This window comes from Glycine soja, chromosome 16 (genome assembly GCF_004193775.1).
Source record: "Glycine soja cultivar W05 chromosome 16, ASM419377v2, whole genome shotgun sequence".
Taxonomy (NCBI): Eukaryota; Viridiplantae; Streptophyta; class Magnoliopsida; order Fabales; family Fabaceae; genus Glycine; species Glycine soja.
Genome location: NC_041017.1, coordinates 33,762,824 through 33,789,176, shown reverse-complemented (window position 1 = coordinate 33,789,176; position 26,353 = coordinate 33,762,824). Strand labels below are relative to the sequence as shown.

Below are 26,353 nucleotides of genomic sequence, written 5' to 3'. Positions count from 1 at the left end.
AGAAAGAGGGCTTCGAACCATTGGGCGATTCGAGCTGGTGTATGGTTGAGTCGAAGTCAAGGCAGCAAGATTTCTGGACTTAGCACAATTTCTGACAAAACTTCACAAAATCAGTTTGACTTCGAGCAATGTGGATAACCGTTCTAAGGAGCAGTTATGTGCATGTAGGGTGTACGTAGCAGGACACTTGGCATTAGGATAGTGTTCGACCGTTAGGGGCAGTTTATTTTCGAATGTCTATATATAGCAGTTTTTAGTCAGATTTCGGGGTCGCAAATCATTACTACAAGTCCTTATATACTCAAAGTACCCAGCGCAGAGAAGAAACGAGTACGCAAGGAGAATGTATGTTTGTGAACCATTTTAAGTTCCTGTAAACTTTACATTTCGAATGCAATGCAATTTACGTTTCACTTTATAATTCCTGCTTTTTAAATGGTTCATTCGATCGAATGAACTCGCTGATCCTTTAATTTTCTGCATTTTACTTTTCGTTTGTCGAGTTACTTCCAGCATTTCGATCCCTGTCAAACAATTTTACTTCCTGTAAGGCTCAAACCAGTAAATGTTTGTTGCAATGATGAACATTTACGACTTTACATCTAAAGCAAACACACCAAATGGCATGCTCCTGAGATTCACTAGTTGATCTCGCAAGCAATTAACTTAGACTAGCGGTTGTTTACCAAATTCCAGCGTAAACAAATTGGCACGCCCAGTGGGACCGGTCAATCGTGTGTTTTTGGCTTTAAATTATTATTAAAGTTTTATTTAGTGCAGTTGGTTTATTGCATTCTTAATTGTTTTGATCTTGTATGCATTTAAGAAGTGGGAAATCTGTTCCACACTTAACAGAATTCAAAACTCGTACAAGGATGGCTAGACCACCCCCAAGTAATCGAAACAATGACCTTCCAAATATGGAGGGGCAACCAACGCAGACATCTGTCAGTAATGCCAATATAAATTCCGGCATAGGAGCAATTCCTGACCAAACTGTTGGCACGATAAGTTCGACCGCTTCGACGGTTATGAATCAGACAGGGGTAACTTCTCCCATGACCAACATGACGTTGGCAAGTTCGACCACGTCAGCGTCTGCTTTTGCCCCATGGAATAACCCTAGTTTAGGGAATCCCAGTGGAAGTCCCTTTCGACCGCTTCAAAACCCTCTATATGGCATGCCTACATCTTTGATGGCAGGGTTGCAAAACTCTCAACCAAATATAGAGAATCTTAATATGTCCTCTCCATCAGGGTCTGTAGCGGGCAATCAAGGTAGGATAATTCCTCAACATTTAACCAATACATCCGTTTTGTCACTCAGACAACAAATGGATGAAAGTAACCATGATATGGTGAACATGTTAACACAGCAAATAGGAACTGTTATTAACCCCTTAATTCAAAATACAAATGACAGTTACCAAATGTTAACAAATCAAATAAGTCGAATTGCTGACTTTTTTGGGGCACCACCCATACAGCAACCACCAATTCGACAGATCCAAATACAGGCGCCTGTCCAAGAGATACAGATGCCTAACAATCCAGGGATGCAAATGGCTCAAGCACCACAACCATTGGCACGCATAGAGCCACCAGCCCAACAGGTCGAACCAAACCCTGGTATAGTATTGGTAAATAGGAACCAAAATGCTGAAGAAGTAATAGGGAATATTCAACCAAAACCGTTTCGATAGGCAGAATAACCTGGCCCAAATGGTCGAAACGATTTTGGTGCAGAATGGTTTGAACTTAGGCTTACACAGGCCTAATTTTGTGTCTCCATTATCTGAGTATGTGTTACAGACAGAATTACCAAGGGGTGTGAAAATCCCTAAGTTTACTAAGTTTGCAGGAGAGACAAATGAGTCCACTGTCGAACACATTGCTAGATATTTGGTCGAGGCAGGGGATTTGGCTAATAATGAAAATTTAAGAATGAAATTTTTCCCTAATTCCTTGACTAAAAATGCTTTTACATGGTTTTACAACCCTTCCTCCTCATTCCATACATAATTGGAACCAATTGGAAAGGATTTTCCATGAGCAATTTTATATGGGACAGTCTAAGATCAGCCTTAAAGAGTTAGCCAGCGTTCGATGTAAGGCACCTGAATCAATTGATGATTATTTGAACAGATTCAGACTCTTAAAGGCAAGGTGTTTCACCCAAGTCCCTGAACATGAATTAGTCGAAATGGCTGCTGGTGGCCTAGACTATTCGATTAGAAAGAAATTAGATACCCAGTATTTAAGGGATATGGCTCAATTGGCTGATAGAGTTCGACAACTCGAACGATTGAAGGCTGAAAAGGCTAGAAATGTTAAATTCCACAAGAAGGAAAAGGTTGCATATGTCGAAACCAATGACAGTGACCAGGAGTTCGATATTATTTATGAAGATATCGAAGACAATGAGGTTGATTTAACAGAATTAAAACCTGGACCTCCTTATGTTTGTAAACTCCTTAGACCTTCCAATGAAAAAAACCCTGTTGAACCTAAAAATGATAAATTCGTGTCTAAAACTTATACATTTGACATAACTAAATGTGATGAAATATTTGATTTATTAGTCACCGATGGCCAAATTGTTGTTCCTAAGGGCTTGAAAGTACCCCCAATCGAACAACAGAAGAAAAGGGGTTATTGTAAATTTCATAATTTCCTTGGCCATAAAACCTCACGTTGTGTTCTTTTCAGGGATTTGGTTCAAAAGGCTCTCAACGAAGGGAGGCTCAAATTTGGTGAGAAACCAAAGGTTGTTCAGGCAAATGCTGAAACATCCAAAGCTGCTGAAACTCTCTATGCAGAACCCCAAGAAGTAATGATGGTCGAAACAATGGAGTTGTCTCAGGTGCAAGTTCAGGGTATATCTGAAGAGGATTACAACGAACAAATGAAGGTTGTGCATCCTCAGGCTGAGGAGGATTTAATTGATTTCTTGAACAGATGCAAACTCGAAAACAAGAGTGTGATGCTCTGCCCTCGCTGCAGTGCAGTATGTGATAGGGAGGCTACTGAGGGCCTCAAAAAATACCAAGTTATTAACAAGGGGGCAGAGCAGAACCAACGTTTCGATAAAGGCAAAAGGGTTATGATGCAGTCGAACAGTAATCAGAAGTCTGGTCGAAGGAATACTTTCGCTCCTCCTGGTTCAGTTCCGGTCGAAAAATGGATGCACCAGGGACTCATAAGGTTTAACAAAGGGGCCATGGAAGTAGGTGGTTCGAGTGGAACGAAGCAAATTGGCCCATAGGAGGCTAATAGGTACTCTTATAGGAACAATTACAAAGGAAAGAATCCTATGACGAGGACCCAATGGCGCAGGTTCCAGCGTCAGAAGAAATTGGCCCAACAGAATCTGCAAACGGGCCAGTATAAAGAAGTGTCTAGGAGGCCAGTAAAGGAGAGACTCCTACCTCCGATGGATGAAGATAAGATGGAGGATGAGGATCTACTGGATTCTGAACCAGACTTTGATGTCATCTGTGTGGTATCTATCTTGCCATCTGAATACGACGTACAGTCTGAGGTTACTGAGATCGAAAGTGAGTTCGATCATTTTGATATGGCTGACCCAAAGCCAGTGTGCTACTATGTTATGAACAATGGCTGTGTGGAAGAACAATTAGCTTATTTCGAAAAGCCAGATTTTCAGATGAAAAGTCATCTCAAACCTCTTTTCATCAGGGCAAAGGTTGAGAATATTGGAATCAACAAAGTGCTTGTAGATGGAGGAGCGGCTGTCAACTTAATGCCTCGATCTATGCTCTACAAGATCGGGAAACGTGACACTGATCTATCTGCTCACAACATTGTGCTCTCTAATTATGAGGGCAAAACTGGCTATTCATTGGGAGCCATTCAAGTAGATGTTGCTGTAGGCAGTATAGTTCGACCAACTCTGTTCCTGGTGATACAGTCCAAGGCTAATTTTAACTTGCTATTAGGAAGGGAATGGATCCATGGAGTTGGGGCTGTGCCATCTACTCTCCACCAGAAACTCATTATCTGGAGGGAAGATGGGATTGTTGAAAATATAGAGGCAGATCAAAGCTTCTATAAGTCAGAGGTTGATAATGTTACTGCACAAACCTTTGACAAAAAGTTGGCTAACATAGCACCTTGTGGTGACAAGGAGGCTGTTGTCGAATCAAGTGACAATGTTATCCACTCTGTCAAACTCCATCCTACCTATGGGTTTATATGAGAGAGGGAGGAAATTGATGCTGTTCCCTCTGAAGATGGAGTCATTCCACCAACTGGGTGGAATATATATGAAGATTAATATGACTGAGGCCACTGCATGGGCCAGAATTATGGCTTATATGGCCGAAAATAGACTAAATACGGCCTTTGAGGCTGAATCTCAACAAAATATGGCAGTTGAAGCCAAGATCGAAGATCATGAAAACAAAGAAACAAAGGATCGAAGACTGGATTGTATTTATGATGATGAGCCGCTGGGTTTGAGAAAAATCCCATAAGTGAGGTGCCAAAGATGCAGGCTCAAGATCCTTTGGAAGAAATCGACATTGGAGATGGCTCGATAAAAAGGCCAACCTATATCAGTGCCAATATCACCTCAAGTCTAAAAGAAAAGCTGGTGCTTCTTCTTAGAGAATTTAAAGACTGTTTTGCTTGGGATTACCACGAAATGCCTGGGTTAAGCAGAGAAATGGTCGAAATGAAATTACTGATTAAGGAGGGAAAAAGACCAGTAAAACAACTACCAAGAAGATTCGCACCAGAAATCATGTCCAAAATTAAGGAAGAGATCGAAAGGCTGCTGAGGTGTAAATTCATCAGATCTGCCAGGTATGTCGAATGGTTAGCAAATATAGTCCCTGTCATTAAAAAGAATGGAACTCTTAGAGTATGCATAGATTTTAGGGATTTAAATAATGCTACACCTAAAGATGAATATGCTATGCCAGTAGCGGAAATGTTGGTAGATTCGGCAGCTGGCTTCGAATTTTTAAGCATGTTAGATGGTTATTCTGGTTATAACCAAATATTTATTGCTGAAAGTGATGTGTCGAAAACAGCATTTCGATGCCCTGGTGCTTTAGGCACTTATGAATGGGTGGTTATGCCCTTTGGGTTGAAAAATGCTGGGGCCACTTATCAAAGGGCCATGAATTCCATGTTTCATGATTTTATTGACACATTTATGCAAATTTATATTGATGATATAATCATCAAATCTTCCTCAGAAGATAGCCATTTGAATTATCTTAGGCAATCTTTCGAACGAATGAGGAAACATGGATTAAAAATGAATCCATTAAAGTGTGCTTTTTGTGTGCGTGCAGGAGATTTCCTTGGTTTTGTGGTGCATAAAAAAGGCATTGAGATAAATCAAAACAAGACAAAGGCTATTCTTGAGACGAAGCCCCCTTCGACCAAAAAACAGCTTCAGTCTTTGCTAGGAAAAATCAACTTCTTGAGGCGATTCATTTCGAATCTAAGTGGCAAAGCTCAAATTTTTTCGCCATTACTTCGACTCAAGAAAGATGAACCATTCAAATGGAATGAAGAGCATCAAAAGGCTTTCGATGAAATTAAAGAATATCTGATCAAGCCTCCTGTGTTAATGCCTCCTAGTCGAAACAAGACTATGAAGTTGTATATTGCTGCATCTGACAAGACCATTGGTAGCATGTTGGCTCAGGAAGATGATGATGGCGTAGAGCATGCAATTTATTATCTTAGTCGTGTACTAAATGATGCAGAAACTAGATATACTGCCATAGAAAAACTTTGTCTTTGTTTGTATTTCTCTTGTGCAAAACTTAAGCAATATATAAAGCCTGTTGATGTTTATGTATATTCTCATTATGATATTATTAAGCACATGTTGTCAAAACCTATTCTACACTGTAGAATTGGAAAATGGGCTTTAGCATTAACAGAATATTCTTTAACGTACAAGCCTTTGAAATCTGTTAAGGGTCAAATTGTGGCAGATTTTATTGTAGATCACTCGGTGATCGAAATGCCGCAAGACTATGTCGATACAGAGCCTTGGATTTTGTATTTCGATGGTTCGAAACACAAACATGGAACTGGAATTGGAGTTTTAATAATATCCCCCAATAAAGTTCCAACTAAGTTCAAATATAAAATCAAAGGGCTTTGTTCTAATAATGAGGCTGAGTATGAAGCTCTAATTACAGGCCTTGAAATTTTAATTAGCCTGGGGGCAAGAAATGTTAACATAAGGGGTGATTCAGAATTAGTGTTGAAGCAATTAACACAAGAATACAAATGTGTTAATGAACACTTAGCAAAATATTTTGTTATGGCGAGTTCTCTTCTGAATCATTTCGATTACATTAACATTGAGCATATACCTCGACAAGAAAACCAAGAAGCAAATGATTTAGCCCAAATAGCTTCAGGGTACAAAATGTCGAAGGAAAAATTAACTCAGTTGATCGAAATAAAAGATAAACTGGTGATACCGGAGCCATTAAGTACTAAATTGCCAATGCCAAAACTTGTGGGGGCAAGTATACCACAAAATAATGAAGATGAAAGCATGAATGATCTCCAGGAAAAAATTCAAATTTTGGCCATTGACAATATGTTAGATAATGATTGAAGAAAGTCCATTATTGAATATTTGGAAAATCCAATAGGCAATGTGGCTCGAAAGATCAAATATAGGGCTTTAAATTACGTGATTGTGGGAAATGATTTGTTTAAAAAGACTGCAGAAGGAGTGTTGCTGAAATGTCTAAGTGAATCAGAAGCATACTTGGCAGTTTCCCATGTTCACAGTGGGGCTTGTGGATCACATCAAGCAGGCCATAAAATGAAATGGCTTTTATTTCGGCAAGGTTTGTATTGGCCTTCGATGTTAAAAGACTGTATAGAATTTGCTAAAGGCTGTCAGGAATGCCAAAAGCATGCAGGGATACAGCATGTACCTGCTAGTGAGTTACACTCCATAATCAAACCTTGGCCTTTCAGAGGATGGGCTTTGGACTTAATTGGTGAAATCAAGCCTGCTTCTTCTAAGAACCAGCGTTATATCATAGTTGGTGTCGATTACTTTACAAAATGGATCGAAGCAGTCCCTTTGCCAAATGTTGATCAGGAAGCAGTAATTAGTTTCATTCAAAATTATATTATTTATAGGTTTGGTATTCCCGAAACAATTACCACTGATCAAGGTTCAGTTTTTACTGGACGAAAAATGAAAGAATTTGCCCAAAAAACTGGCTTTCGATTATTAACCTCAACACCATATTACGCGCAAGCAAATGGTCAGGTCGAAGCAGCCAATAAGATTGTAATTAACTTGATTAAAAAACACATTGCCCAAAAGCCAAGAAATTGGAATAAAACGTTAGATCAAGTTTTATGGGCATGTAGAAATTCTCCTAAGGAATCAACTAATACTACCCCATTTCGACTGACTTATGGGCACGATGCTGTACTTCCGGTCGAAATACATTTGCAATCAGCAGGGTACAAAAACAAATGGACATTCCAATCGACCATTATTGGAAAATGATGTCAGATGAGTTAGTTGATTTAGATGAGGAGAGATTAAGAGCATTAGAAGTTTTGACTAAACAAAAAGAAAGAGTTGCTAAAGCTTATAATAAGAAAGTGAAGTCAAAAACTTTTAATGTTGGAGATTTAGTTTGGAAGGTTATCCTGCCCATGGATAGTAAGGATCGAGCCTTGGGCAAATGGTCCCCAAATTGGGAAGGACCGTTTAAAATAATTCAGATCTATTCGAATGGTGCTTATGAATTAGAGGAATTAACCCCTCAGAAACGTACTTTGAGTATAAATGGTAAATATTTGAAAAAATATAAACCAACATTGCTCGAAGTTAAAATAAGCATAGAATAGGAAGAAATAATGGAAACATAAAAATGGCGATAACAGTAAATTGCCACAAAAGGGCATGTGTCAGTATTACATCAAAAGTAGAATCGAAATACAAAATTCGAAATAAAGAAATTATAAGTTCTACTAATGCATGACCAAGTCCTCATATAGTTTCTTCAAGGTGGCCATCTCTTTAGTTAAGACCTGGTCAGCACTCTCCATAACTCTCGCCTCATCTGCTACAGCTTGAGATGCGCTAAAGGCCTTCAGGCCTTCCCTCCCTTTTTCAGCAACCAGTTTCTGAATCGAGTTAGCGGCCTTCTCCTGGAGTTCCTTGCGTTTGGCCTGCTCTGTCACAATTTTTTGCCTTAGATCATCGACCTGAGACAGCAAATCCGTAATAGTTGCCTCCCAGGAGGAGATGTTATCATCACAGGCTTTGATCTCAGAAGATCCTTCTTTTGCCTCTTTGGTGAGACGTTCGACTTCATGTTGAGCAGCTCGGGCTTTCTCGAGCAGAAGGATATGTGCCTGTTTCTGGGCATCTAGTCTTGCGCCATTTTCGCGTTTTTTCTGCACAGTATTTGCAAATTGGTCAATGATGGCCTCGATTTGGATAACTTTGCCTAGAATCTCATCAGAGGTAAGGGGGTTATGCAATTTCTTCAAAAAGTTCAGGTGCCCAAAGGCAGCAGAGGGGTTCTCTTCAATGGATTTAAGCACATCTTCCCGTGCGTATTCCATGGATAACTTCAAGAGCAGAGAATCTTGGCGTACTGAAGAGTTTATTTCAGCATCAGATGAGGACGAAGCACCAGGAATCTTTTCACTTGAGGAGTTGGCTTGACTTGTGTTCAGCAGGAGTCGAAGGGCTGCAGCAGGGTCTTCGTCTTGCATTTGAATGAATGTATCTTCTGCGATCCCTATGCTAGCGGAAAGCTTAGATGTTGAAGACGCCGGGTAAATGTCCGAACCTCCAGCTTCAGCCTCTTTTATGGCCCCTTCATCGAAAAAATTTTCTTCGGATGAACTTTTCTGACTCGATTCATGAGGACTACTGGATCCAATGCCTTGACCTTCACCCTGTTCCTCAACATTCACTGCATCCGTCTCAGGAGCGGGAGATGTTCGAGCACGTGAGGGTATTTCTTCTACAGAAACATTTTGTTGTACCTGATTCGAATTGTCATGGAAAAAGGTTAACAAATAGTTTCGTATAAGCTATGATTAAAATCACATTAAGAGGATGATACCTCGACGGCAGGTTGTTCTTGTGGTGAGTTCGGTTGCACGACAGGGTTGCCCATCTCAGCAATAGAAGGAGTAGCCTCTACTTCAGTGCCGTCAACATCGGTCGAAGGTGGTTGGACGTCAACAGGTTGATTGTCACCTTGTTCTTTTGAGGACTTGGTCTTTTTCTTTTTCTTCTTGATTGGCTCACCACCCTCGACAGCCACAGGAGGTTCAGGTTCGACCTGCTTTACCTTCTTTTTCTTCTTAGGCATTTGAGCCTGGGAATTGCCTGTCTCTGTTTGGTTAGCAGATTTGGTCGAAGTCGCAGGTAACTTTCTTTTTCTTATAAGAGGTCTTTCCTCTTCTTCCTGTGTTATGAGGGTAAAGAAATGTCAGAATATAGACTTGAAAGAGAATTATAATATTGACATTAGAAATAAAACTTGCATCTTTCTCTTCGTCTAATTCGACGACCGCATGCTTCGAGCATTTTGAAGTAGTGGTAGTTTCAGTGCTATCATCTTTCTTTTGACTCTGAAAAAATAAAGAAATATGAGGCAAAGACGTTAAGAGTAAAAGATAAGTTCAGAAGAAGTTACCTTCTCTTCTTGTTTCCCTTCTTGGATCTTCACCCCAGTGGGTTTCTTGGGTCTCACATCAGCTCGAGACGTTTCAGTACTTTTCTTCGTCATGATTGTTTTGCCTGAAAGTAAGAATATTAGAAAAGGCAAAAAATACATATCAATTTAGAAAGTCAAAAGTAAGTTAATACCTCGAGCTTGAAGGTTTGAGCGGATATTCTCGACCGTTGGTTGTGTAAAACCACTCTCAAGTCTGGAGATCATGATAGTAGTGTCTCCAACTGAACGGGTCGAATAATATTTCTCCCACCAGGTAACAAACCCCATGGTGTAGAAGTGGGAATGGTTGAACTCAAAAGGATGCAGGTTATAGTTTTCATCAAGAGAAATCTTCAAAAACTTCTTGAAAGTCTTTTCCGAAAGATTGGCCCCTCTTATGACGTCTCGAGGATCTTCGAACAAGCTTTTAGGACGGATTTGCGAGAGGCCAAATTGTCTTGAAACCAAATTAGGCTGGTATCCAACCAGGCCTAAATAGTTCGATTGAACACCGGTACGACAAGACAGGATCTGTGGATTCAAGTAAAATGACCATATTTCGTTCACTTCTTCTTCATTGTCCGGATCGACAGCAGGAAAATAGTCAGTGAACCAAGCCGGGCCAACCTCTCGATTAATGAATGGAGCATGTTGGGGAAGAAACTTGTCAAAGCTCAGAAAAATCCTCATGTACTTTAGGAACAGCTGTTGTGAGTTTTGGTCTAAGGTCTTGGGTGTTAGTCGAAGTGCTCTCTAGCCTTCGATCGAGCGATTGGCAACTTCTTCAGCATAATCTTGTGGGATTATTAATCCCATTTCTTGTTCAAAAGTGGCATTAAGCCACAGCTGGAGAAGCCACATAGGTCCAGACACTAAGAAGGAAGACCCATCCTTCGATTTCTTCAGATCATCGCATGCCTCACCAAGCGATTCGTATAGCACTGCTAATAAGAGGCGTCCAAATCCAAAGTTTTGACCTTCATGAATTTGTAATGCCATTGGAATAAATCTTTTGGCTACTTGCAAAGACTTCATGCAGAAAACATAGTGAGATAGCCACAGGGTTAAGAAGGCTACGTGTTCTTCATCAGAAACCTCCTCGTCGACTGGTCCTTTGTGTTCAGCTATATATTTGGAAAAGGTATTCTCCTTATATACTAGTTTGATATTGTCACTAGAATTAGTGGGGTCATAAGTTTCTCCGCTAGGCCTAAGGCCTGTGAGGGCGGCTACATCTAAGAGAGTGGGGGTCATCATACCACATTTAAATTGAAAGGTGTTGGTAGAAGACTCGAAAAAGTGCATAGCTGCTATCAGCATTTCTGGTCGATATTCAGGACCAGATCGAGAGAATTGTATCAAATCAAAGATGCCATATGTCTTCCAGAAATCCTCATACGCTTGTTCGACTCGATCAAGCCAAGGTAGGTAATCCCTATGGGCTATTGACGGGGCGGACCGAAAGAGTTTGTGGGGTTTGCTTAAACAATTAAAGTTGTAAGGCTCACTATCAAAAATCCTAGGTTCACAAGTTTGGTAGCAGGGAAATACCTTATCCATTTTACTCGAAAATGATGCTTTGTCTGGTAAGGGGCCACCAAAAGCGTAAACTGTTCTTTCCACTGCAAAAGGGATCATCACCTCTGATTCCCAGGTTTCTGTTTGTTCTGCGTTACCATGGGGTTCTGGGACCACCTTCTCTCCATCGTTCCTGATTGTAAAGTGTTGCCATTTCCCAGCAAATGGGACTGATTGTTCTTGCGACATCGTAAGAAGTCTGAAAAAGGATGATTCGTACGAAGGGTTTGGTGACTGATAGAATCAGTAAGTAAAGGCTTGGATTCACGGAGAACAGTGGCAAAGCTCAGAGATACGGTGAGGTTGATGATGAAAGGAGTAACAAGTTGATATGAAGATCTGAAAGTAAGATGGTCTCGCCGGAAATATGAAGTAGAAGAAGAAAGGTTTCGGAAGCAAAGAAGAAGAAAGGTTTTGGAAGCAGAGAAGCTGAAGGGGTTTTGTCTGGAGTTCTGGCGCTATTTATGGAGTTTCACTTTAAAAAAGGGAAAAACAATATAATAAGAATCAAGGGTCAAAAATCAATCACATCAGATTTCCCTTCCGACTCCCCAGCGTGACACGTGTCCCACTCTGCCTAGAAAAGTGGAATTAATGATGGGTAGTGGGAGATCGAGGCGACGGTTACCAGTAAATGTGCCATCATGTCACCGTTTCAGGAAAATTGGTGGAAGAAGAGAAAAAATGTCAACTTCTCATCTTCCTTCGATCTCGAATCGAAGCAGACATTTTTTGGGGGCAATTTGTTAGCCCATATTTTTTATGAGCTAAAAATATGCTCTAAATACGAATTTTGCCAGATTATGTTCGAATCAAAAGGAAAGAAGAGTCTATTGAAAGGGATTCACAGGTTCGAGGAAGTATTTACGAAGTATAAGGCTAAGACAAGAAAGAGGGCTTCGAACCATTGGGCGATTCGAGCTAGTGTATGGTCGAGTCGAAGTCAAGGCAGCAAGATTTCTGGACTTAGCACAATTTCTGACAAAACTTCACAAAATCAGTTTGACTTCGAGCAATGTGGATAACCGTTCTAAGGAGCAGTTATGTGCATGTAGGGTGTACGTAGCAGGACACTTGGCATTAGGATAGTGTTCGACCGTTAGGGCAGTTTATTTTCGAATGTCTATATATAGCAGTTTTTAGTCAGATTTCGGGGTCGCAAATCATTACTACAAGTCCTTATATACTCAAAGTACCCAGCGCAGAGAGAAACGAGTACGCAAGGAGAATGTATGTTTGTGAACCATATTAAGTTCCTGTAAACTTTACATTTCGAATGCAATGCAATTTACGTTTCACTTTATAATTCCTGCTTTTTAAATGGTTCATTCGATCGAATGAACTCGCTGATCCTTTAATTTCTGCATTTTACTTTTCGTTTGTCGAGTTACTTCCAGCATTTCGATCCTGTCAAACAATTTTACTTCCTGTAAGGCTCAAACCAGTAAATGTTTGTTGCAATGATGAACATTTACGACTTTACATCTAAAGCAAACACACAAATGGCATGCTCCTGAGATTCACTAGTTGATCTCGCAAGCAATTAACTTAGACTAGCGGTTGTTTACCAAATTCCAGCGTAAACACTATTCTTAGTTGGGTGTAAGTGTCACATATTAATTAATATTTTTAGGTAAAGACATATTCTGAATATTTTGAATGAGAGGAGCATACCAATGAGCTAAGATGATAGGACCCTTGATCAATGGAATAGCATGAGGAGAATGAGCGTAGCAGATTCTGAATTTCTCTCAATCTAGCTTGTCGAACCCTTTATATAACACTAGAAAATATACATTTAATGTTGTTATTTTAACATCAATTTTATAAAAATGAGTGTTAAAAAAATAGTAGCATAATTATAAATAAGTTGAGTTTATTATTATCGATTTTTTTTGAAAAATCTTTTGGTTCAAACGCGCGTCTTCACTTTTATCGACAAGATCGGAATATAACTATTAGTTGGGACCCACATAGAGTCTTGGTCTTGGTGAAATACTTACTCTGTCAAAGGATTCCTTAATATCCATAGCCTTCAGTCGGTGAGGATAGTGTCTACTGTCTAGGAAACAAATATTGCTGCGTATACCACCATCAATTCCTCCATGTGGTTTATAAATGTATTCAACTGGCTTCACCCGAAATCTCATTGAATATAGAGAAAAACATGAAGACTAGAGATGGAGAACACTATTTTAGGATTGAGAATCTCTTTAAACAAAACGAAAGAGAATAGAGAACACAAAGATATAAGATGGATGGTGATGATAGAGTAATTGCTAACTAGTGATTAGAATTAAGGCATTTATTCCTAAATTAGGGAAACTTCGCCTAAAGCTGCAGAAAAATGAAAAATTAGTATTGCAAAAGAAATGGCGAAACTGCATGAAATGAAGTTGTGTTTTAGACTGCCTATGATCCTTTCCCTTTTCTTATGAAACTTATTCCTAAAATAAGGACTAGATGATGGGATCTAATTGGCACTCTCATATTGGTGCTACGGAAGAGAGAGAATTTCAAATTAGCATTCATTGTGTGAATTTCATTTACTGATATACCCTTTTCTATCTTCGTGATAACTGTGAGATAAATAGATAAAATGTGATAAGTCCAGCAACCTAAAACTAGCTTATGCAATTTTTAATACTCTGCTTGCTACTTTTGGCAAAGCAAAAGTGCATGAACAGAAGGGATCTAACACAAGGATGCAAATATACTGGTAGTAACTAGGAACAAATAGGGTATCTTGCATTCTTCTTCTCATGCACAAATTTGATTCACAGTTAAGTATAGCTGCACTAGCAGAATATAGTAGAAAGCATTGTTGAAGATGAATATGAAGTGGTGAAATTTTAGATATCACAGATCTAAGCACAATAATGAAAAACAAACAGCATTACAAATATATTATACAATAAATACAACAATAGCATACTAAGTTTCTGGAAACAAGATTTTGCAGTTCATTACTTAAATACAAAACATTGTAAACTCCTATATTAAAGAAATTATCTCGCATTTGTAGCTGCCAACAATGGTTTCTTCTCTGATCAGAAGCCTGCAGCACATCTGCAACAATCAGCATTTTTTTTACAACAATTAATGTGCTGGATTCATTACAAGATATAAACAGAATTATATTTTTTCATATAAAATTGAAAATGGAAGTATACATGCAGGGACCATGGCCCCAAGTTTTTCACAAAGTGTATTTAAAATACCATGTTAAAAGAATTACGGTCCCCTTAAAATTTATGAAAAAAAAATATTGAAAAATAATACATGTCATCTTAGTTGACACTTAGGGAGACAAAAAGAAAAAAGAAAGAGAAGTGTATGTATAATAGGTAATATAATGTGATAGTAATGAGATAAAAAGATATTAAAGATAATAATAAAATATTTGTAATGTGTAAGTGTACATTTATAATTATGAAAAATCATTTTAAAAAAATGCATCTATTTGTTTCTTCTATAAATGTCTAATTAATATATTTGAAAGAGTTTCTGTTTCTAATAATTAGGAATAAAAAATTTATTTATTTATTTTCATATAAATGATAAAATTAATTAGATAGTAATGTTTTATGCTTAATATAGTATATTTTTTCTTTGTAAAAAATATAAAAAAAATTACAAGTTAAATAATAATTAGGTTAAATTATTATTATTATTCTTGGCCTCCTCTAAGTGAAATCCATATTGCTCTTTTTGATCAGTGAAGCAATTTCTTGATATATGTAAAATAAAACATAGTCAGAACATAAACCATGAAATTGACAAATAAATCTAGAACATACCTTTTTGCCTTGGAGCGATCAGCAACACTTCCCACATTCACCATAAGCATACATATAAATAGTCTGTTAATCTGTTCAGAAACCTGATGTAAGCAATTCTCCAAGGACGCCACAGTAGTAATGGCCCTAATAAGCCCCAAAATCCAGTGACGTATCCAATCCCCAAGCTCATGTATAATCCCTCGTAGAAAACTGAATCATCACCTTTGACTGCTGGTTCTTGATGCTCTGCTGTTGTCTGATCTCCATCCCCAGGACAAGTTTTGTTAAGTTGTTCACCACAAAGATCAATGTTTCCTTCAAAACTAGAGGCTTCAAAGGTTTCAAAATGTCTTCCTGATGGGATTCTTCCAGACAGAGAGTTGTGTGACAAGTCTAATTTTTGCAAATAATCAATTTCAGAAAGAGAAGAAGGAATTCTCCCAGAGATGTGATTTCTTGACAAGTCAAGTGATTCTAGTGAACCTAAATTCCCAATCTGAGAAGGAATTTCTCCGCTCAAATTGTTTCTTGATAGATTCAAAGAAACTAACCCAAGCAAATATCCGACCTCTTTTGGTATTTCACCCATTAAATTGTTACTAGAAAGATCAATGCTTTTGAGCTTTAACTCTGGATTCTTGAACCCCCGTTCCTCACCTTTCCACATCCATGTTATGTCAAGCGTATAACCCTCGAAATAGGAACCATAAATTGCATAGTAAGTGTTATTATTCCAATATATATGAGACAGAGTGTCACTTGAGTTGATGCTCTGTTCAGACATTGCAGTGAAATTCTTTAAGCATGATGGAATTCCTCTTGACAAATTATTCCTTGAAAGATCCAACAATTGAATACGGTTCAAATAACAGAGATGAATGGGTAGATTTCCGGAGAGGTGATTTCCTCGCATGTTCAAGATTATCAATTGATGCATACTTTCTCCAATCCATGATGGTATTGGACCCGACAACATATTTTCACTCAGGTCCAGCATAAATAAACTGCTGCAATTCTTCAAAGAAGAAGGCAACTCACCCATTAAACCATTGTTTCGTAAAACCAAGGCTTCCATATTAACAAGGGCGCCCATGGACATAGGAATCTTCCCTGACAATTTATTGCTGCTTAAATCAAGGAACAGTAATTGCTTTACTGATTTCCAACAATCTGGCAGTTGCCCCTTTATTTGATTGTGTGACACATCTAAAGTGCCCAAATTTGAAGCTGTGCTTTGGTCACATAAGAATGAAAACAAATCTGAAAAATTATTTTCAGAGAGCATCAGCCCAGAAGCTTGTAGTAAAAATGACGGAATTTTACCCTCAAACTGATTGGAATTCAGAAGTATAGACGGTCTGTTAGGAAGCTTCAATGATATATTAGGAATTGCACCAATGAGATAATTGGAAGACATATTTAACAATCCCATATTTTGCAACTTATTCCAAAACCAGTCTGGTACAGAGTCATTAATCCCGTTATCAGAAATATCAAGCCAATACAAAGAACTTTGAGTCTTGAGCCAACTAGGAAAAGTGGGGCCCAACTTGCAAGAACCGATTCCCAAGTATTCTAATTGGAATGGAGGAACCCAACTCGGGACGAATTTCAGAGACAATGAGTTCTCTGATAAGTGCAAGTATTTTAATTTGGAAAAATTAGAAAGATGGGATTCAGTGACGTCACCCTCCAAAGAATTCCCAGCCAAGTTAAGAAGCTCCAACTCTGATAGCAATCGAATGCTTTTAGGTAACATGCCAGTCAACCGGTTATCAGATAAATCCAAGTTCGTAAATATGTCTCTGTTGCACCATGAAGAATTTCGGAAGAAGCTAGAAAATTCCCCGTTCAACTTGTTATTTGAGAGGTCTAAACTCTGCAATGCACACATGTTACCAAAGAAAGATGGAATCTCGCCTTGCAGTTTGTTACCGTATAGGTCAAGAAGTTGAAGAGAGTTCAGTACTTTCCCAAATCCATCTGGAATTGGACCTTCTAACATGTTATAATCAAGGACAAGGTTATGAAGATTGGTGGTGGAGTTAAAGAGCCAGTAAAATATAGTTGATGATTTCAACAGATTTGAGGAGAGATCCAGGGAAACAAGAGAAAATGAAGAACTCATAATGAAAGAAGATGACATACGAAAACTTCCATCCGTAAGACTACAATTTTGCAAATCCAGATTTTGAAGTTTTGAGCTGAAGTTGAAACCACCTTGAAAGACTGATGATGACATATTATTATAGGAAAGGTCAAGGATAACAAGAGCCGGAAAGTTTGGGCAGAGAGGAGATGACAAAACAATGTTATTATGACCAAGATAAAGCTCCTGAAGATTAAGGCTAAAGTTTGACAACAGTTGAAATGTTGAGGATGTCAGCTTATTTGAAGAAAGATCAAGGATGGTAAGAGCAGTGGAAAAGTTGGAAGGTGAATAAAACAGAGATTGAATATTTGTATCTGAAAGAGAACAACCAACTAGCCTCAACTCTCTTAAGTTTGGAATAAGCTTGCTGATCATTTGTAGCCAGTGATGAGACGAGGAAAGGTTGTGTAGTAAACTTAGCTTAAGTCTTGTCAAGGAAGACAGATTAGTCAACCACTCTGCATCCTTAGATTTCACATCAAAATTGCCACCAAGTCCAAGACTGTGCAACAAAGGAAGATTCCCAATCTGGAAAGGGAGTGCTCCCGAAAATGAATTCCCAAGATCAAGATACCTCAACTGTGAGAGATTTCCAAGTTGATAAGGGAGTTCCCCATGTAAATCATTATAACTTAGATCAAGATATTGTAAATCTGTAAGGTTTCCAAGTTGATAAGGGATTTGTCCATGGAGATAAAGATTCTTACCTAGATCAAGAGACAGTAAATGTGTAAGCTTTCCAATATCAGAAGGAATAATCCCAATAAAATAACAATCAGAGAGATTGAGATATCTTAAGTTGGTGAACGAGCCCATGAGTTCTGGGATATGACTCCCTTCAAAATTATTGTAGCTGAGATCCAAGTGTTCAATATTTTTAAGGGCAATCAATGAAGAGATATTGATTTCACCTAACAAATATTGTGTATCATCACCACGGAGATGAAGCATCTCAACATGACCAGTTTGATTGTTGCATTGAATGCCTTTCCATTTGCAACAGTCTCTGCTTCTGTCATCGTCCCTCCAATTAGAGAGAATGCCATAGTCGTCTATGAGGCCATGTTTGAAGTTGAGGAGTGCTTGTCTCTCAGTCTCAATGCACTTAATTTCTGCGCTATTGGGAAGGTAGTTGAATCCAAGAATGGATCCTGCAGCATGCAATAAAAGCAGCACAAGTGCATAAAATAGTTTCAGAGAATAACAACTCATTATGAAATGACTAAGAGTAAAACAAAGATCAGTGATCAGTTTTCTCTTAAATGGTGAAGTATGAAAGATGGAGCCTGCAGCAGGATTTATATAGCTGATAGTATGGCTAAATGATAGAGTTGTGTTAATTCTCGTTCACTTATCGAAGACAACAAAATAAGGATATTTTCTCTTAAAAAAAACTTTATTTTAAAAATTAAAATAGGAAGACTCCGTATACGAGGCTTATATATTTTAAATTCATTTATTAAACTCAGGTGATAAGCAATTTAAACTTACCATTCTTCATGGAAAAAATATAGAATTTATAATAAAAAAATCAATAATTATATAATTGTGTAATCAAATTATTTAAGCACACCAAAAAATATGATGTGTTATTTTGCCCAAATACAAGAAATGCAAGATTAATTTGTGTTTACATGAATGTTTTGTGTAGACTAACAATTTTAAGTCTTTGCACTTGTCCCAAAAAATAAAAAAATCTTTGCACTTGTTTTTAAATTCACAAATGCATACGTTAATTTTCAAAACAATTATTGTTCATTATATTTTTGCTGATATAAAACAACTCAGTAAAATGAAAATCGGGAAGGGAACAGTGATGATAGTATGACCATACGAATAAGTTGTTAATTCTTGTTCAAAGACAAGAAAACAAACTAAGTTTTTCAAATGTAAATTTTTAGAATAAAGAAAAAATATGACGACGAAAAACATAGTATGGCTAAATGACTGACTTGTTAATTCTCGTTCACTTATTGAAGACAGCAAAATAAGGAAGTTTTCTCTTAAAAAAAACTTTATTTTAAAAATTAAAATACGAAGACTCCATATACGAGGCTTATATATTTTAAATTCCTTTATTACGCTCAGGTGATAAGCAATTTATAATAAAAAAATTCAATAATTATATAATTGTGTAATAAAATTATCTCATATATTAATTACAGGTTCATCAAGCTCTATTTCATACTGTACCAGCAAGTTGTAACAACTAAAATTTCATCAGATAATTCGACAAAAAAATGATGTTACAAATTTTAATAAATAAAAAATATAACTATGATTTTTAGTCTTTCAATGTTTTTTATTTTAGTCCCAGTAAAATTTTTAAAAAAATCAGTCCATGTTATCAACAAAATAAGTATTTAGTATACTCCTTCTAGCCTAGAAGACATATCCTCTTAATTGTGAACCAAATTAAAGGTTATATGAAGGAAAAATAAAAATAAAGATGCACTTAGTCAATGTAATAAGAGAAAATTGTGGGACAGGCGTGATAGTTGTTGTGGTTTCAGTAGCAAAGTAATTGCGCCGGTGGAAATATAAAAGAAGAGAAATATCGTTAGTGACACTGTCTAGTACTTTTTTTTTTGGTTATAAAGTAATTAAAATTTGTTAGAAATTATAAATTTAAATTGGCGAGTTCTATTTCTTATTTAATGATTATATATATTTCTTAATTTTTTATGTGAAATCATTAACTAAAATTTGTGATTTTTTATAAATTTTGATAAATAACAGAAAAGAGTATTGTTAGTCTTCCTCAAAGATAAAAATAGGTGTAAGGTGTATAAAAGAAGAAAAATAAAAAGGAGAGTGATGAAAATATGTGATTACTTTCTTTCAATTAAATTTTCTTTCCTTCTAATTTTTTAAATTCAAATTTTAAACCTTTTTTACCCTTTTTCATTTTCTTTCCTCTCTTCCAAAACATACTTATGTTGCACGTTAGAGTATTTCTAAATCATTCTAGGATTGATATCATACTAACAAAAGTCTACTTAGAACTAAGACCAATAAATATCATGTGTCATTTTGCTAAAACACAGAAAATGCAAACTTAATTTGTCTTGATTTAAAATTTCTACAAAGATTGACAATTTCAAAGTCTATGCAGTCATTTTACCTTTTAAATTTGATGTGTTTGTGTGCTTAATTTTCTAACCCATCAAAAGAGTTAGAAAACATAGGAGACGACAATATCATTTTTTGTCATTATTTGTACTAATATATTTTGATACTTGTGAATTTTTTTTTAAAAAATTATAATGTATATATCACGCTATTTATTTAAAATATAATATTTATATTACAATACAAAAATATCAATATTTTATACACATACAATCAGTATGAATATAATAAAAACTATAATTTATCTAATTATTATGATATATATATATATATATATATATATATATATATGCATTATTATATAGCAATAACATCTACAATATTCATATTCTATTACAATAAGACTCAAATAAAAATCAAATTTTCATCTATATTATTTGTTGAGAGATTCTTTTTACTAATTTTCTATAATGTATTTATTGATCTCCAAGTTCCATATCATATAATTAAATTTATTATTATATATAAATTAATTATTAAATACAAAATACATTAATTTTTAGCTCATATAGTTTATTAAATTATTTTTATTAAACTACCATGATTTTTTAACATAAAAACACCGTATTGATCGATAGTAAAACCATTACTTCTGTAAGTTAAATATTATCACAATTTGATTTCTTTGAGTACATTTAGTTATTCTATACTTAAAAAACTTTAGATAAAAGAAAATTATTGTGCTTGAAAAAATTATTTTTACAAAATAAAAAATATTAACACCCGATTAATCCAATTCGACCCAACCAGTTTATGATCTGATTTAGTTGGATTTGTAAAAAACGTTACACACATCTGACCCATAACCCAACACATAAATTTTTCATGTGGTTGAATAACAAGTTTAATCAAATTCAAGTTAAGTCGATCGGTAAACACTCCTACAAATAACTTATTGGAATGAGCAAAATAAAATTTCTATATAGAAACTGAATGAGAAAATTAGTTTAAAGAATAAAATAAAATTAGTTTTAAATAATTACCTTTTTAAAAAATAATTACCTTCATTTTTAAAAAAAAGAAAATTTCTATATCGAAACTGGATGAGTAAAATATGAAATGGGTATGATATTGATGTGGCAGATGTCATGTCCTCTCTAATACGATTAGTAACATATAAACTTAACACTGTTGTGTTATATAAGTAGATGGAAGGTTTTTTTTTTATGAAGAAATTAGAATTTTTTTTATTTTGTGTATCATTTTGATAAAAAAAAATAAATTTTAAGGTTTAAATCAATAGAAGTTATATTTTAACTCGAATATAAAATGATTTAATTTCAGTTTTTATACTAAATTTTTCTTCAAATCCTAACTAGTCCAAATATTCTTTTAAAATTTTCTTTCATGCGATCTTATTTTTTAATCCCTGTAGCATGTGTTTTTTAATTATTAAATCTTTATAAAAATGGCCTTTTCCTCTCATAAGTATTCTTATTAGAAAGTTTTTTCATAAAGTATTTAAACATAGTTAATATACTAGTATGAATATATTATCCATTAAAGTTTCATTATAATTCAAGAACTTTTAAATCTAAAACCCACTAGCTTGTTAATTTAAAACCAAGAAATGCATAATAAAGTAGTATTTGTGTCTGACATTTTCAACTCTATTCCTATTTTCTCATTTTGACAACTCTACCTTTGAAACTTTCTTGCTTGCTTTGACTTGGAACAGCGAACGAAGACAAAGGGCGAAGAAATTAAGCTGTGCTAACATTGAAGTTCCATTAGAATTCGATATCCTTTTTACATCTAAGATCTAATTGCTGCTTGATATATTAATTTAAAACCAAGAAATATATAATAAAGAAGTAATTGTGTTTCTCATATTCAACTCTATTCCATTTTCTCATTTTGACGACAAGAGTTTCCTTTAATTTTCTTTTCATTCAAATAACTCTACCTTTTGAAACTTTCTTGCTTTCTAGACTTGGAACAGCGAATGAAAACAAAGGGCGTAGAAATTGTGCCGTACAAGTATAGTAACTACTTAAATCTTGCTGCTCTGTGTTCAATACAGCACAACTGGTAAACCATAATTCATATCTGAAAAATCCTAATGGGTGGTTACTTTCTCAAAATCTTGTTTTCATTGTTAGTGTGCTTTTTGCATACTGAAATATCCATTCTTGGATTGAACTCTACATCGGAGATCTCACGTGTGAAATGCATTGAAAGTGAGAGACAAGCCCTCCTCAACTTCAAACGTGGCCTTGTAAATGACTCTGGCATGCTCTCTACATGGAGGGATGATGAAAATAACAGAGGTTGTTGCAAATGGAAAGGCCTTCAATGCAATAATGAAACAGGTCACGTCTCCAAGCTTGATCTTCATGGTCACTACCCACAACGTTTGTCAGGTGTAATCAATATATCTTCATTGATTGACTTGCAAAATATTGAATATTTGAATCTTAGCAATAATGATTTTGAAGGGAGTTACATCCCAAAATTTATGGGCTCGTTCACCAACTTAAAATATCTTGATCTATCACGGTCGAGGTTTGGTGGGAGAATTCCTTATGAATTGGGGAATCTCTCAAAGTTGGAGTATCTTGATCTTAAATGGAATTCTCTTGATGGAGCAATACCTTCTCAACTAGGGAAGCTTACAAGTTTACAGCATCTAGATCTAAGCTTAAATTCTCTTAGTGGAGAAATCCCTTCTGAAGTAGGGGTGCTTACAAGCTTACAACATCTAGATCTAAGTAGAAATTCTCTTCGCGGAGAAATCCCTTCTGAAGTAGGGAAGCTTACAAGCTTACGACACTTAGATCTAAGCTTCAATTCTTTTCGTGGAGAAATCCATTCTGAAGTAGGGATGCTTACAAGCTTGCAACATCTAGATCTGAGTGGAAATTCTCTTCTTGGAGAAATCCCTTCTGAAGTAGGGAAGCTTACAGCCTTACGATATCTAGATCTAAGTTATAATGTGGCTATTCATGGAGAGATCCCTTATCACTTTAAGAATCTCTCACAACTGCAATATCTTTGTCTTAGAGGACTTAATCTTTCCGGACCAATACCTTTGCGGGTTGGGAATCTTCCTATCTTGCATACTCTTAGACTTGAAGGCAATTTTGATCTTAAAATTAACGATGCAAAGTGGCTATCTTCTCTCTCTTTTTTAACAACTCTTGACCTGACATCATTGCATAATCTTGGCTCCTCTCGTTACTGGCAACAAATGATCGGTGAGCTTATAACAAACTTGAGAGAGTTGAGTCTAGTTGATTGTAATCTCACTGATGAAAGTGTTGTGCTATCTGCTTCCATTCAAAATTCTTCATCTCCTCTTGTGACCCTTAACCTTAATGATAACTCGTTAGAAGGTCCAATACCTAATCTTTCAAATTTTACATCTTTGAGGACATTACATCTTTCCAATAATGGGTTGCTACATGAGTTGGAGTCTCTTCACCTACAGGATAATTACTTGGAGGGTGATATCAATGAATGGCATCTCAACAATTTGTCCAAATTGGAGGAGTTAGACTTAACAGACAACTCGTTGTCTCTAAAGTTTGGTACTACATGGGTTCCACCTTTCCAATTATATAATTTGGGACTAGCTTCTTGCAAGTTGTGTCCTAGTTTCCCAAGTTGGCTCCAAACTCAAAGTCACTTGGGCTTTCTAGATATCTCTGATGCTGGGATTGATGACTTTGTGCCAGACTGGTTTTGGAACAAGTTACAGTCTATAAGTTTGATGAATATGTCTTACAACACTCTCAAAGGTACAATTCCGAATTTACCGATCAAGCTTACTGATGACTATAAACTTATAATTCTAAATTCAAATCAACTTGAAGGTGAAATTCCTGCTTTTTTATCCCACGCCTATGCATTAGATTTTTCCAACAATAAGATTTCAGGCTTAAACACATTCTTGTGTGGAAAAAGAGCAAGTACAAACCTACACACTTTGGATTTATCAAGTAATCGAATAATGGGACAACTGCCCAACTGTTGGGAACATCTAAATACATTAGAATTTCTTGATCTAAGCAATAATAAATTGTCAGGGAAGATTCCACAGTCCATGGGTACACTTGTTAATTTGGAAGCTTTGGCCTTAAGACACAACAATTTTATTGGAGACCTACCATTCACCTTGAAGAACTGCACTCGTTTAGATATACTAGACTTGAGTGAAAATTTGTTGTCTGGTCCAATACCATCATGGATTGGACAAAGTTTACAACAATTACAAATCTTGAGCTTGCGTGTAAACCACTTTAATGGAAGTGTTCCTGTTCATCTCTGTTATTTGAGGCAAATTCATATCTTGGATCTTTCAAGAAATAACTTGTCAAAAGGAATTCCAACTTGTCTAAGGAACTTTACTGCGATGATGGAAAGCAGAGTAATCACAAGTCAAATTGTAAGGGGGCGAAGAATATCATCTAGATCAATCTCCCCTCTCATTTATGACTCTAATGTGTTATTGATGTGGAAAGGTCAGGATCATATGTATTGGAATCCAGAGAATCTTCTAAAGAGCATTGATCTCTCAAGTAATCATTTAACAGGTGAAGTACCAAAAGAGCTTGGATATTTACTTGGATTGGTATCTTTGAATTTATCAAGAAACAACTTACATGGACAAATTCCTTCTGAGATTGGGAATTTAAATTCGTTAGAATTTCTTGACTTATCAAGAAATCATATCTCCAGAAAAATTCCATCTACTCTTTCCAAAATTGACCGTCTTGCTGTCTTAGACTTATCAAACAACGATCTCAATGGAAGAATCCCTTGGGGAAGACAGTTGCAAACCTTTGATGGCTCTAGTTTTGAAGGAAATACGAATCTTTGTGGTCAACAACTTAACAAAAGTTGTCCTGGAGATAAGCCAATAGGGACGCCTGAAGGAGAAGCAGTTGATGGTGAAGATGAAGATTCAATATTCTATGGAGCATTATATATGAGCTTGGGCCTAGGATTCTTCACAGGCTTTTGGGGCTTATTAGGGCCAATACTACTTTGGAAACCATGGAGAATTGCTTACCAAAGATTCTTGATCAGACTCACAGACTATATACTTCTAATGGTGGAAGTGAACATGGCCAAGTGCCATATGTGGTTCAAAGGCTAGTAGGTACGTAATTCCAATAACTTCACCCTTTGGAACTTCATAGTGTTTACTAATATTTACTTTCCTTCTGTTTCTTTATTTTGTGCCTTCACTAATAGTAGTTACTTTATCGAAAAAGATGATTACTATTTTTCTTGTTAAAGAAATTGTTTAGATGCTGGTGCATGTTCTCTGTTTAGAGACTTTTTTTTCAATTATATGTCTAATGTTTGAAGTTTAAACCACATGAAAAAATGCTTACAGCTATGCACATTTGTGTACTTGAATGGCTATATAACTAGATTTCCAGTTCATTTAATCTACTATGAAAACTCGTTGTCTAATTCTTCTCCATTTCCATTAATATATGTAATCTGATATGTAGCACGGAATTTGCAGTTTATGGCGTATTAGCTTCAAAATTTCAATCCGGGGTGAAAGCTTCTTGAATAGCTGAAGGTGTACGATATGTACTATGTAGTATTGATCGATGTTTGCTATGCAATGCAAAATAAGTGTTTGGAAAAACCTATTGATTTTGATTGTCTTTTTATTGTATAATCTCTTTTCAAGAATGCCAGATATCAAAATTATGTTTGTTGATCAGGCTAGTATGTTCCGACTACTTATTTAAGCCTGCAAAATTTAAATACTCAGCTTTACGACCTACAAAATAATGATTATAATTACATTAGCATTTCTCTTTAATTACACTGATTTGTTGGTAATTTAATAATTAAAAATGCTTTTGTTTTTATCATCAAAGTGTTCAGTGCAAATTAGACAATTATTACATCAACATGCTGGTGTCATAGCTGTCTATTGAGGTTCTCCTCGTCCTCTAAGGCTCTACCTTGATTCAGCTATACTTCTTATCAACAAAGGTGTGCAAATGAAGTTGGTCTAACATCCAGCT

General features: G+C 36.1%; 2 protein-coding genes across 4 annotated transcripts in view; one reads left to right on the top strand and one right to left on the bottom strand.

Annotated features, from left to right (window-relative positions):
* The window catches only part of LOC114390431 (receptor-like protein EIX2), a 38,562-nt gene extending 20,073 nt beyond the window's left edge, over positions 1-18,489 (bottom strand). Inside the window, exons 1-2 of one of the 3 annotated variants that reach the window (XM_028351171.1) lie at positions 15,092-18,489; positions 14,116-14,360 (exon numbers count right to left, since the gene is read on the bottom strand). In XM_028351171.1, the coding sequence (XP_028206972.1) occupies positions 15,129-18,437 (3,309 nt within the window). In that variant the 5' untranslated portion in view covers positions 18,438-18,489 and the 3' untranslated portion in view covers positions 14,116-14,360; positions 15,092-15,128. Of the gene's footprint in view, positions 1-14,115; positions 14,361-15,091 lie in introns of those variants that run through there. The other 2 variants (XM_028351173.1, XM_028351172.1) reach the window with 2 other exon arrangements.
* Positions 18,490-22,214: 3,725 nt separating this feature from the next.
* Positions 22,215-26,130, top strand: LOC114390433 (receptor-like protein EIX1). Its single transcript, XM_028351177.1, has 2 exons — positions 22,215-25,461; positions 25,837-26,130. Exon 1 carries the CDS (start codon positions 22,420-22,422, stop codon positions 25,456-25,458), a length of 3,039 nt encoding a protein of 1,012 aa, XP_028206978.1. The 5' UTR covers positions 22,215-22,419; the 3' UTR covers positions 25,459-25,461; positions 25,837-26,130.
* Positions 26,131-26,353: the final 223 nt, after the last annotated feature.

Bases quoted from the DNA above. Each gene is read 5' to 3' on its own strand.
- LOC114390433 (XM_028351177.1), top strand. From the start codon at position 22,420: ATGGGTGGTTACTTTCTCAAAATCTTGTTTTCATTGTTAGTGTGCTTT.